General features: G+C 38.2%; 1 protein-coding gene across 15 annotated transcripts in view; it reads right to left on the bottom strand.

Moving 5' to 3' along the window:
• SYNE2 (spectrin repeat containing nuclear envelope protein 2) overlaps window positions 1-14165 on the bottom strand; it is a 260416-nt gene that overhangs the window by 126962 nt on the left and 119289 nt on the right. For all 15 annotated transcript variants that reach the window (XM_039534632.1, XM_039534633.1, XM_039534634.1 and 12 more), the window contains 9 exons: window positions 11734-13855; window positions 10248-10570; window positions 9444-9588; window positions 8117-8332; window positions 7411-7676; window positions 6476-6644; window positions 3161-3316; window positions 1205-1345; window positions 676-858 (listed from right to left, as the gene is read on the bottom strand). In XM_039534632.1, coding sequence (XP_039390566.1) covers window positions 676-858; window positions 1205-1345; window positions 3161-3316; window positions 6476-6644; window positions 7411-7676; window positions 8117-8332; window positions 9444-9588; window positions 10248-10570; window positions 11734-13855 — 3721 coding nt within the window. The remainder of the gene's footprint in view (window positions 1-675; window positions 859-1204; window positions 1346-3160; window positions 3317-6475; window positions 6645-7410; window positions 7677-8116; window positions 8333-9443; window positions 9589-10247; window positions 10571-11733; window positions 13856-14165) is intronic.

Genomic DNA, 14165 nt, shown 5'->3' with positions numbered 1-14165 from the left:
AAATCTGAATTCAATCCCCAGCTCTGCCACACTGTGTGTGTGACCTTGGGCAAGTCACTTAATTTACCTCAGGTCTATCTTTAAAATGAGAATAGTACTCTCCTACTTCTTAAGGGTCTCGTGAGAATAAATCCATTAAGGAGTGTGAGGACCATATCGTACTTACACAGAGAGAAATCCCTAACTGTGAGAGATGGAAAGCCTAATTCTCCACTGGCATCCACTGAACTCATAACGACTTACATCAACAGAGTTTGGCCTGATTAGCTGAATGACTTTTTAGCTATATTCTGAACAGAAACACATTTAAGGGGAAAAATTAAAGAACACTCAATATATTTTTGTGGAGTTTGGTGAAATTAACCTTGCTATGAAATAAAGAAGCAGGATAAAATGATCAAAAACACTTGAGTGATTTAGGAACTTAATTCCCAGTTTTATAAGTGATTTAGGCACTTAGGCCAAGATCTTCAAAAGTATTTAACTCACATTAAAAGCAGTGGGAGTTAAGCACCTAAATACCGTTGAGAACCTGGGCTTAGAAGCCTAAGTCCCACTGAGACCGCAATGAGACTTAGGCTCCTATGCCACGCAGGCACTTTTGAATTTGAACCATAGAGTCTACTTTAATGTCTGATCCTTTATTAAGCCAAACACTTGTAGCTTTGCCTTTACCTTGTTTAAGAGTGTGGTTCTGCGCTCAGCACGTTGTGAGACCTGCTGGTACTGCTGCAAAGGAATCATTAAGCTGTCCATCCATTCCTGTGCGTGACATGGATCCTGTTCTGCTATATCCTGCACTTCTGAGTCCAGTTCATTCAGTTTGTAATGCCAAAGGTCTAGCACATCCCAGATTGTCTGCATATGTGGTAAAAAAACATTAAGGTCAGACCTAATTCTGACAAGATACATATCGAATTTATATTTCCTGTCTGGGGCATGTGAGTTTTGAATTTCCAAAGGTTTACGAACTCATATGACTAGTACAGAATGTTCTGCATCTACCCTGGGTCACTCATGCCCAAGGCAAATGAGAAAAAAAATCTTTTGCTGTAAGCTGAAAGGTTTTGAAAGTATTCATCAAGTAGATGCTTCTGTGTATGCAGGCAAACACAACGGAAGGTCCCTTGACAGTCTCCTAAATCAGATTCAGTAACTGGACCCATGGTCTTCAGACTCAGAAAGGGGACTTTTGAGACCTTACCTTTTGAATTTCCTTGGCATTTGCAATGTTTTCACTCTTGTGTTGTAACATCTTTTCAACAGCTTGCAGGCCATTGTTAATATTCTCTACTTTTTTATTCATCACATAATGAGGAGAGCTCTGCAAGATTTTGGTGCTAACCTGTCATAGTAAAGGGAAAAGTTATGCAGGTAACAAAGATCTGTTTCTTTATTCAGAATGTCTCACAAAAAGTTTCAGAATTCTTTGTATTACTTCCTTGACAAGTCACATAAGAATGTAAGGGCAGAATTAGATTTGCTGTGAGAAGCAACAGTAATATAGTGTGGAGTTCATGGGTCATTCAGTAGTTTCATCCCACTAAAATGACAGGTGGAACACAGCATTAAATACAAATCAGTAGAATATAGTACAATATTGGGTCACGTCTGCTGGTTTCTGTTCTGGCCAGTAATGTAAGAGATACAACCTGTACTAGGGAAAGGACACACTCCAGCGCCTCACTCTGAAAAATCAAAACTGAACTATTATCTGCCAGCTGATAGCACTGTTTTGCCTGAGAAATAAATATCAAGGTTTTACATGTTTCCACTATATTAATGCTCAGAGTCACTACAAAAATAAATAACTTTAAGGCCCAAAAACCATCAAGTGCAGAATCTCTCTCAGCAGAACTCCACAGGAACAAGCAATAGGGATATTGAGTACCAAGATTTTTGTGTAAGTTGTGGTAATTTTTTCAAAATTGCCTAACTGATTTAGGAACCTAAGCCCAATTTTTTAAAGAGACTTCGGCATTTAGGACTAGTCTGCACACAAAAATTGTACATTAATTATACCACTGTAGTTAAAGCAGTACACCATCCTTAGTGTGGATGCAGTTATACTGGTATAAAGATGCTTATACTAACCAGCACAGCTTACAGGAGTATAACTTATACCGGTATAACAGCATCCTCATTAAGGGGGTGTATTGGTATAGCTATTACAGTAAAAAAATCATGCTCCTATTCCAAAATACCTATACTGATACATATCAGACCTTGGGCTTCCAAATGCCTTAGTCACTTCTGAAAATGGGACTGAGACTCCTTAATCACTGTGGAGCATGAAAGCAGTGTGCACCACAGAGGATACATTTTGTTCTTTTTCACCCCTTTTATTAGAATCAGTAAAAATGAACAAACAATATAAACAACAATAATTCTATGCTTCTAGGTTAGAATTTTATCTCAAACTTAATGGACCAATCTGATTCTCATTTTCTTCTTGTTTCACACCCTGCAGTCCCTCTTAAAACTTTGACAGCTTTGCTCTAGAAAAATAAATGATATTTCATTTATTCTGTATGTATTATACTTAGGGAATACTGAAAATACTGAGACAATGTTAGTTATCTATATTAACTGGCAAGTTTTTTAGGGCACCACAGTGCTTCAGGGGTTGCTATAAAGAATTATGGCACTAACAATACCCTGCCATGTGTGCAGCTCTGTTTATAAAAGTATTTGTTGAACTTCTTGATGGCTTTGAAATGCCCACAAAACAAAGACATATGTTTTGAACATCTCATCTCATCCAGCTGTGTATGATACCATGATGAGGTTTCACATTTCTTGGGAAACAGAGGACAAAAAACACTATTGGTCAAGTTTAAGAATAAGATTGAAGGGAAAGAGAACAGTGGTGTTCTGGAAGGTATAAAGAATGTATATGCTTCTTAGCCTTACTGAATCTGCCATTTAGCTTAACTAAAATAAATTTTATACCCTAATTTGTTGATTGCTATAATATTTTAAAAGGATACAGAGGTAACACATGCATTTTATCTGTAGTTTATACATTTTTACTAAGTGTGGAATACAAGTAAAATTAGCATTTATACTAACTAACATTTCAATTGACACTTGTAGTTATGGCAATAATACAGTGTAAAAACATTCCAAATAAATAAATGTGAATTTCACAAATTATTACCTTCTCTTCTATGTCTTGTAATGTTTTCTTGCAGTCTTCCAACTGTGTTTCAATATCTGCAGGAACTATTGTATACATTTCTGAATACTTGATTTGTAGTTTCTCCATAATATCCTTAATAGTTTGATTCGCTCGGTTAATTATACTCTGAATCTCCTAAAAACATTTCAGAGAGGTTTCAGCACTTATAATACACAAAAAACTTAAACTCAGTAGGAACTAAGTGAGTCTTCTACCATGATGTTGATTTAAATAAGTTGTTTTCACATTACAAAACCTGACTTGACAACCTATGCTAGCAGATTAAACCTGAAATATATTCACTGGTTTAGACAAATGATGCTTTTCAATCTGTAAGAATTAATTAAACTTGATACCACTCAATGTCAAACTATTGTTCCAGTAATACTTATTGACAGAAATAATATACGTTTAAAACGTTAAAGTGCTTCTGTGATTTAATGTTCAGCTTTGTGACATTCCTGTTTCAAATACTCGATTTTTACTTTCAAAGAAGCTTTAACAGTTTAACGTTATTTTAACAGCTACATTACTATAATAACATCACAAAGACTGCTAAAGCAACAGCCTTGAAGCTGAAGTGTCTGCTTTCATGTAATTATGTAGAACTGCAGAGCACAGCTCCTTTCAAAACAGTAGGTTCCAGTTCCGTGTGAGGAATGTAGGTTTTGTGAGACAAAAGAAACCTGAACAATTGTCTACAGCCTGTGGCCTAGAAACAAAACCTGAACTAAGTCCTCTCACAGAAAGGAGGAAGAAGAAACTTGTTTGTTGGGCTTTCTAAAATTTCAGCTTGCAAAATTTCTTGTTTTTACAGTTACTTTCCCCTACTCTCTGCCATTTTTGTATGGTGTCAAATATTAAATAAGTTACTGGGCAAAGTGATAAATTCCTATTATGCAGTGAGAACTTTTTATTTTACTGTTAGATTATGGGGTGATGATTTTTATAAAATTTAATCATTCCCCGTTAAATCCTAACCTCCATTTGGGAATCCTGTCCCACACCTAAGTACAATGCAGAGAAACACTGTATCAATGGATGAAATTAAGATTTCTTTCCCATTTTGCTGTGACAACTGGGTCCAACTGTAAAGAACATAAAACATCTGTAAACCTAAGACACCACAAAGAAGCTTGCTGTAACAGTGCCACAATTAAGGCTGTGCCAGTATTTATGGGCTCCCAAATGACCTGTATTTGAAAGAAAACAACTCTCTGACCTGCAGTAAGCAGAAAATATCCCTTTGTAAAATGGACTTCCGTATCAGTATATAAATACAAACATGCAGTTAATACTTTTTAGCTGCAAAATTGTAGTACATAAAAGCTTCCCAATTTTGTCCTAAAGAACTAGATAATAATGATGATTATTATTGTTTGTATTTCTCTAGCACCTAAGAGCACTAGTCATGGACCAGGGCTCCACAGTGTTAGGTGCTGTACAAACAGAAGAAAAAGATGGTCCCTACCCCAAGGGGCTACATAACATTACCTCACTATCTGCAGCTTTATCCTACATGGGTGCTACTTTAAAACATGGCCAACTGCCTTAGACAGATAAATAAGCACAGCAGTTCATTTTTGTCAGTATTTCATAGAATAGAATCATAGAAATGTAGGTCTTAAAGTTCCTCCCCCTGCACTGAAGCAGGATTAAGAAACCTAATTGCAGTAGCCAAGGTGTTTCTTATATTAAATATAGGAAAGAGAATATTGCACATATTAGTCTTATATATATTTATTTTAAGTGAAATTGGAGGATTTTTCTGTACTCTCAGTAGAAGGAACACTGCAAATACTGAGGTTATGTTATTTAGTCAACTAAGGAAACTGACTTTTTTTTTTTAAGGGCTATTGCTGATTCTTCTGCCAATTCCTGGCAGTGGTATTAGGAGTACTATCTACACTGCTTCATTTTGCCAGGGGCATCCCTCCCGGTCAGTTTTCCACCTCTCATTCAGCTACAGAAAGCACAATGTAAGGAATACATCATGAATTTAGAGGCTGAAATGGTAGCCTTTTGCCCTTGGATACTATAAAAACCTCACTGAAATAACAGCATTGACCTGCAAGTACTTACAGAGTGAAAAACAATTCTTACAGACAAGTTTGAAAGACTTCATCACAGTAATGCTAGCTCATGAACTCCTTAGATATGTATTTGCATATTCCACATTGTGTTTACTCCCAAAGAAATCCCCAGGTACATTATCACCATTCTCATATGTTCGTAGGTTATTCCCTGCCCTCAACCCTTCGTCATCTTGACTTTTCCAGACTGTAAATTCTATGGGGCAGGGATTGTCACTCTGTGTTTGTACTGCACCCAGCACAACTGACCCCCAGTGTTCACTGGGGCGTTCAGGGTCTACCGTAAATAAACGTATATTATAATATTAATAATCAATAACAATAATTAATCCACATAAGGGAGTTTGTTAAAGAAAACTACAGTTTAAATAAGCCACTCATGCAAGATTAACAACAAATACATTTAAATGATATAAAGGTTTTAGAAAATGTGTTAAAACCCAGATGTAAATCTAAGGGCTTGTCATGCACTAACTCTGTATAGACAAGCTGGGGTGTAAATCTACAGCGCAGTAGCTTGCTGCACACAAAGTCACCAAGTGGACCCTGCTGCTGTGCACTAAAAGCTCTGCCATGCATTTTGATCCACTGCTGTTTGAAGTGGATTACGTTTGAAACAACAGGAGGTCAAAGTGCACTGCAGAACTTTTAGTGCACAACAGCAAGGTTCATATGACCAGTTAATGTGTGGCACGCTACAGCACTGTAGATTTGCACCCCAGCTTGCCATGCACGATCTCTCTCTGTATAGACATGCCCTAAAACTGAAGGAGGTTGTGGTCATGATAATGATCTCACTTACAAACATTTTACACCAGTGTAATCCACTGACTTCAGTGGAGCTACTGCCAATATACACTGCAAGAAATAAGAATCAGCCCCTTCGAAGATATCCTTGGGCAGGATGGGAGGAATGAGAAGATGCATATAAGCTGAGCAGCCATTTCTAAGTGAGACAGGATTGGCTGAATCCCTCCTTAGGATTAGAACAGGCCTCTGTAGCTGTGGCACATGATCAGGTCACGAAGTTCTAGCTGGCTCCAAACCACATACTTTGCGGAGCCAAGGATTTGGTCCACATCCCACTGTGCTTATATTTTTTGCCACTGATTTCAATGGGAGCAGGCTCCAGCCCCCTGTGTGAAATTTAGTATCTAAAAGCAGAGACCCGCTACATACAGTGTGACAGTCTTCTGCTCACCTCCAACTGTGCTGCCTTTTCAGTAGACTCTTGTGACTCTCCATCACGCAACAAAAATGAGGCCTTTTGTAATGAACTCCTCACGGCATTTATTTCTTCATTAATCTTGTCTCTTTCCTGAATCTCAACCTGCACAGATTTTTTATGTTTTTGAGCCTTTTGTGATAGCCTTAAAAAAAATTGCATTGGGAAAACATTAATTATTAGTCTCAATATTAATTAGAAAGTGAAATATTCCAAAGAGTATTCTGCAAAATTAAATGCCGATATTTAAAAATATACATTTAGAACCAAATCTGTGCCTTAAAATGCATGTCTATATTTTGGTGTGCTTACTTTCTGGTACTTAAGTCACTTTTGACTTCACGCTCTAAGTTTCTTTACACATGAATCTTCAGATAAAAGTAAATATAGTATGTTTAGTCAAGCAAATTGAGTAGGTCAGCCATCTAACTGTCCAATGTCGGCTTGACATAGAGCTTTCACACTTACAGCTGAGGTGTCAAGACACAGGCATTGAAAAGTAAGTGCACAAAGATTAAAACACCAAAGAGCAAGCATGAAGAAACACAAAAGTGTACAATTTTGTTCACAAATTTGGTAACTGGGTTGAGACCCCTTTGAAAATCTGGTACATGAGGGAGTAATGACGTGATAACGATAAAAATTTGTACACAAATACACAGACGGAGGCTGATTTTCACAGGTGCTGCCACCTGCAACATCCCTTCCAGTCAATGGGAGCTGCAGGTCCTCAATACCTCTAAAATTCAAGATTTTACATCCTTCACATAATTTTAGCCCATATTTGAAGTCCATTAAACTTTTGGAAACATTCTCTTAGTACAAAGAAAATGCACGTGAGCCAAGTAAAACATTCTGCTATTAAGTAGTTCTGCATAAGATGTTTTTGCAGTGTAGTTTCTTGCACGTACTTTTTACATCGATCTTGCATTGCATGTATCTCGTATCGAATGGGAACGTCTGCTTTTCTCTCAGTGCTTTCAGGCACATTCAGGATGCTTCTTATACGATGAAGTAGTAAAAGCAATAACAGTTGCTCTCTGTCAATGTTTTCCTCGTAACAGTCCACATATTCTAGCAATTCTAAAAGTGCATCTGTGGAGGCCTTCTCTTTCTCTTTAGGACTTTCTGGTAGTTCTTCCTGAAGATTATCTAGAATTATTGCTTGCCGTTCCACCTAAATAAATAATACAAGTATGAGATAAAGTGCACTTTCTTCAGCATTTCACATTATATTATGTCCTTGACATGCACATCAAACTCGCACTAACAGCAATGGGAGCTCAGTGTGTGGACTGAGAGCTCAGGGCTTGATCCTGCAGGGTACTGAGCACTTTAGTTCTGATCCAACAAAGCACAAACACATGCATAGTTCAAACCCAATGAGTAGCCCGACTGAATTCAGCTGTTCATTCTATAAATATCTCCAGTGTTTACATTAAGAAAAGGTTATAGATAATGGGACAGTCAGCTGGTGTAAACTGACATATCTCCACTGACTTCAGGGGAACTATACTGATTTTCACCAGCCAAAGATTTGGCCCTGTAATCTTCTTTAAGCATCCTGTTTTGCTATGGTTGTTCCCAAAATATTCTACAATCTGTTAAGCCACTCACTTCTTCATTGACAAATTTCCATTCCTGTTTTAGCTCCTCGCAGTTAATCTCCCATTCTTTTGCAGCCTCGAGCAAACCAAGCCACTTTCCCCACAGTGCTGACACAATCCTGACAAGCATGCAGTCACTTCCTTTGCACATCATGCTCAGGTCTCTCGAGTCCCGTCTCAACGTCATTAGATCCTCTTCAGCCGAAAGAAGGTTAGAGACCAAAACCTTGATACAAATAATAAGCAGAACAATATTGCATATCAGGATATCTAATAAAACAATTCCTTACATGATTAGTCTTCTGGGTTAAATAACAGATACTTTGTTGTCTGATGCCTAGATACTATACCGATGAGCCAATTTTATATCAGAAAATGTAAGATAGACCAGGGTAAACTAGACAGACAGAGAGAATCTGGGCAAGAGTTTGGAATATATAACAATGGAAATCGTATTTGCTTATACAGTATCTGCTATAGAGCACCTGCCTAACCACCTTTTACTTTATCCTCACAGTGGCATGGTAATAGCCACCTAGCTAAGGTTCAACATCTCTAACTTCCCCAAAAAGAAACCAATCCACCTGAGATTTCATATGCCACATCTCATTTTGAGTAAAGTTTTTCTGGAAGTTTTAAAAAAGCTCAAAAAGAGAATGTTAACATTATTGGGTGAAATCTTGGCTCCATTTAAGACAATGGCAAAACTTCCACTGCTCTTCCTGGGGCTAGGATTTCACCCCCGCATTTAAGAAGGTTCCTTATGTTTGACTTTTTGAACATTCTCCTTTTTTGGGATCTTTGTTTTGTTGGTCCTGCAGAGAAATGCCTTTTACCAAGGATGACGGCTGGGTGGTTGTTTTTGTTTTCTGGGGGATTTTTTGACAGGAGGAGCGATTATTGGGGAATTACAGATATAAAATATAAAAAGCCTGCAATGGGGTGTACAATACAACAGTAGGCCAGAAAAGGAATAAACTAGGGATTCTTTAACACAGGGATGTGAACAGGAGGCAGGGGAAGGGCCTTAGGGAGGTAGGAGGGAAGAAGCAGTGATCTCTCTCCCCCTTCTGGGTCTAGACCCCAATCAAGACGCATGGAGGAACTTGTGCTAAAAATAATACATTTGCATGGATACAAAAGTATCTGAAGCACATATAAAGTTAATTTGATAAACACTATGATATACACATCATATATGGCCCGTTTAAACCTAACCTCAGGAAAACACAGGCCTACCAACTCTACTTCTACTCTTTGTGTTTCAAGACCTAATGAGCCTGTTTGGATCATTGTTTTGTACAGGGGTTTTGTAGCTACTTCAGAGTCACACTTACCTTGCTTTGTTCCAAGTGCTCCAGAGCTTCCTTGTAAGACGTTGGAATTTGGGACAAAGATTGTCCAAGAATCTTTTCCAGTTCATTAAGATTAGCACATACCTTCTCTTTGATTTTTGTGTAGCTTTTGTATTTTTCAAAGCACCTATGAAACACAATTAGCATACACTTTACCATAGTTTCTCCTTGCCGCAGTTTTAATGCACAGTGTAATAATAAATGTAACAAACAAACGGAACTGAACAAATATATCTTTTAAAGCAATACTTGCCGAATATTTTAGGTTTGTTCCCAGAGTTGCTTTTCACATTATTATTGACATAATCAAAGACATTAGATCAAAAGCAAAGAATTAAACAAACAAAAAAAGCAAAAAGATAAAATGAGCTTTTGGTACATGTATCTGAGGGCCGGGAGCAGAAGACACTGTGGTCTGCGTGTTGATTTTGCCTTGACTATCTCCAGTTACTAGAATGGCCTGTGAAAGGGGCATGTTAGGCTAACTGCTGTACCAGAGGCGAAGCCTCGGATTATGGAGATGCTCTGTCTCTCTGTTTGATCCCTGCACCAGACCCAGTGCTGGCTGATATACTTATTTGAATATACTCAAAGCGAATGCTTTATACATTAATTTAAATATGCCTAGTAATTTTCACACATTAGAATAGCATCTGGGAATTGCATGTATTTGCACAGAGCCCTTTTTATTAAACTATAAGGATCCATCACAGTAAAAACAAGATTCCACTTTTACTGTCAATCATCTTCCTTGTATCATGGCCTACATAGATCACTTAAACCTACCTCTGCAGATCAGTTCTCTTTCTTTGCGCCTTCTCCCTCAGTATTGAATTCTTAGTGACTAGCTCACTTAAAGTATTTTTCAGTTGTGGTTTGGCTCTTGGTTTAATTATGTTTTCCACTTTGGAGGTCAGATCCTCTATGTCGGCCTTTGCAGACTCAAATTCTTCTTGTTTCCAGTGTAGAATTTGGCAGGACTCTTCTAGGCTACCAAGGTCAACTTTTGCTGAGAGAATTCTGGCTTCGTATTCAGCGAGGAGATCCACAGCCCTTTGGACGGCTTTGGTATAAAGCTTAACATTCTCATGAGCTTCATCTATGGCATTCTGAAAGCATTTCAGAGACAAAAAGATCAATCAAGAAAAACTGCAGGACACAATGGATTGCAAAACAGCCATTTCAGAGAAATGACATAAGTCGGCCTGGCAGGTGATGCTCTCAGAGGCCACTGGGGGTATGTCTACGTGAGAATGAAAAACCCACAGCTGGCTTGGGTCAGCTGCCTTGGACTCCCAGGGCTCAAGCGCCAGGGCTGAAAAAATGCTGTGTAGACATTCAGGCTCTGGGACTCTGCGAGGATGGAGGGCCCTAGAGCTCATGCTCTAGCCTGAGCCCAAACATCTACACAGCAATTTTTAGCCCCATGAGCCCTAGTCAGCTGACCCGGATGAGCCGGGGATATGCCGCAGGGCTTTTATCCCAGTGTAGACGTACCATGGGACAGAGTCAGGAAGCATGGTAAGTACGCTACACTTTCGTGCCAGCAAGTCATAGCAGAGTGTTGCAATCTTAGAATGACTGATCACACTCACAGTTGCAGGGTGAGTGCTGAAATTTCAGCTGTTGCCAAAGTACTGTGGGTTGGGGGTGGTAGGGAGCAGACCTATGTTAATGGAAACTGCATTCCTGACTAAGGAGTGGATGAAAGCCCTAGAACCCTCATACTGACTTGGGCAGGTGAGGATACCTGTGCATACTACCTTAGTAATGTCCATAAAGCAAAGGAAAGCCCACGTGTATACTCAGGGCTGCTCTCATCTACCCAAACGGGCTATAATCCATTGCCAGACCTCACTTTTGTATGACCTCTCCCAATCCCCTCCACACACTCAAATATATGTGGCTGGGGATTCCCCCAAGCCAGGGAAATGACAAGCAAGGTGGATATGGCAGCTTTCTGCTCCCTGTGTGCCACTGGAATGGTGCAAAAGAAATGCAGCAGGCCAGAGAATATGGCACTGTTTGATTATAATAAGTTTAACACAAATAATCTCTTTGTTCATTGGCATCATGATCTAAAAAGTAACCAATAATCCAACCATTCCTGAGATGGCAATGAAGGCTTCAATCTAATTCAGTTACTTGACTTAATAGAGTATCTACAAGTCATGAAACTATTAACACTGTAGTAAGGAGGATACTCCTGGACAGCTAATCAAGACTTACAAAAGGATGTACAATCTTATTTACTCTTCCTAAAGATACTTACTACACGGGAAGCAATATCTGTCCTCAGCTGTATTTCAAGATCTTCCAGTTCATCTAATTTCACTTCTGTACCAGCAATAAAATAAGATGTTTCTTCTTGCTTTTCTTTCTCTTTACCCATTAGATCTTTCAAGGCACAAAATTCTGCTTGCACCCTGTCCTGCATTCCTTCACAATGCATCTTTTCATACTGAATTTTTTTCATTTCCAAGTCTACCAGAAGAGGCTGCTGAAACTCAGATTTAATCTGCTTTATGGTATGTAATGTGTGTTCCAATTTGCTCTGGAAATCTTGTTTATTTACACACTCTGCCTGAAGATCCACTATCATGTTTTGGAAAAATTGATGCAACCCATCAATATCTTCCTCCAGTCTCTTTATTTGCTGTGTTTTAGCCTCTTTGAGTGATACATCAAAGACTTCATTTATATTTAATTGATTTACTGCCTCCTGGATTAAGTACCTGATTTGTTGAACTCTGTGGCACAAAATTTGTGCTGATATAATATTGGTTTCTGTGGACGAGCCAGGGCTATTTGTTAGTATGTCAGCTTCATTCTTTATACTGGATGTCATGGCCTGGATTTCATTTAGCAATGCTTGATGCCTGTCATATTCTATAACAAAGTTGTCAAAGCATTTAATCTTCCCTTCAAGTTTATTTTTAATTTCAAGAAATAGAGTTTGCAATTCATCATGGTGTGAAGTGTCCCAATTTAGCCTTATAAAGTCAAATATTTCCTTGTACTTTGTTATTTGTAACAAACTAGATTGAACAGCTAAGGTTCTCTCTTTAAGCACATTGAGTTTATCCTTAACTTCCGCTTTTACACTTAATATTTCCTCTCTCTCCAGTTTCAATACATCACACCATAGATCATTAAGCTCCTGATGCAATGAAGTTATTCTTTCAGAGAAATCTGTGTAGACAGCTAACTTTTTTTCCATGGTTTGGCATTTATTCTGGATTAATTTCTGTATTTTCCTAGCTCTATTCTTAAGGCATCTTAATTGGTCAGTTAGAAATAATTGTTCGAATATGTTTAGCTCCCCATGTGAGTGCTCACTCTCTTGGAGATGTGATGAGATGAGACCTTCCATCTCCTGTATTTCCTTTGAAAGCTCCTTTAAAATGACATGCAAATTGCCTAGCTCAGAGCATGTGATTGTTTGATTTATGTCGGGAATGGTCAGTGTCTCAGCACTTTGAAGCTGTCTGTGAACCCTTTCTATGTCTGCAATAAGCCTCTGCCTTTTTTCCAGTTGGAATTCTAGCTGTTGTAATCTTTGAGCTGATTTTAAAACAAGTGCTTGGCATGAATTCTGTAATTCTTGTAAAAGGGCGCTTAGGTCAGTAACTTCCTCTGGATTCAAATCACGAATGATACACTGGATCTCATCAGTCAGGGACACAATAGTAGACTCTTTGTCTACAGCTGCACTGTTCACAGCCTTGCAATTTCTGATCTGTATTTTAATATCATCTGGGAAAAGTGCTGCCTTCTGATCAAGAGAAAACAATGAATCTTTGACCCATGATATATTCTCTTTCATCCTTCTCGTGATTTCATATTTCTTGGGATCAGAACTAAGGATCTGAACATCCTCCTGAGGAGTTTGGTGCTCCAATACTTCCAGCTGATTCTGCAAATCATTTATTGCATTTTCCAAAGTTTTCTTTTCTTCCTCACTCCAAATCCTTTTCATCTGCAGCTCAGTTCTTCTTTTTAACAAAGAAACACTGTGTTTAATGGCTTGTAGCTCTGAGGTCCAAAATACTGGACAACCGGTTTTTTGTCCATCTGGGGAACCCAACCCAGCTTGTAAATGCTGCTGGTGCTCTATCAACTTTTGAATGTTCTGTGCTTTGTTCATGAGAAGGTTAAATTCATCAATTTCTGACACAAGTTGATAATGTTTCTTTTGCACTGATTGCTCTATGTGTTCCCACCATCGCTCAAGTTGTTTCACTTGGCTTTCTGTTAATTCCTTATCTATGCATGTCAGATACCTAGATAAATTATCTTGTTCAGTTTTCAGCTTGTTTAAAATGTCTCTCTCCTTCTGTACTGAATCCATACATTTTTTAATTTTCTCCAGAACTGTGTTGCTCATAGGGCCCCTGTCAATAAAATTATCAAGATTTAAAACAATCTTCCAGAATTAGAATTATTAGACACATTTTTAAATGATAATTCTGTTGTATACCCACCAACCAGAAAATTATTCACTCACAAAAATAATCAATATACGTTTTCATTTTTTTAAATTTTCTTATCCTGGTAAGTTTATACTTTTTACAGTATACAGTTATTTCCCACGTAATCCCAGGAAGAGTTGACTATCCTTTCCAATTACTGCAATAACAGTAACTTCCAGTGTATGAACTGCACAGGAATAATATTCACTAACATAATGTGTGCAGTTCTTTA

Source organism: Mauremys reevesii, linkage group 4 (assembly GCF_016161935.1).
Source record: "Mauremys reevesii isolate NIE-2019 linkage group 4, ASM1616193v1, whole genome shotgun sequence".
Classification (NCBI taxonomy): Eukaryota; Metazoa; Chordata; order Testudines; family Geoemydidae; genus Mauremys; species Mauremys reevesii.
The sequence above is the reverse complement of the archived record's forward strand: the minus strand, read 5'-3'. Positions and strand labels throughout refer to the sequence as shown.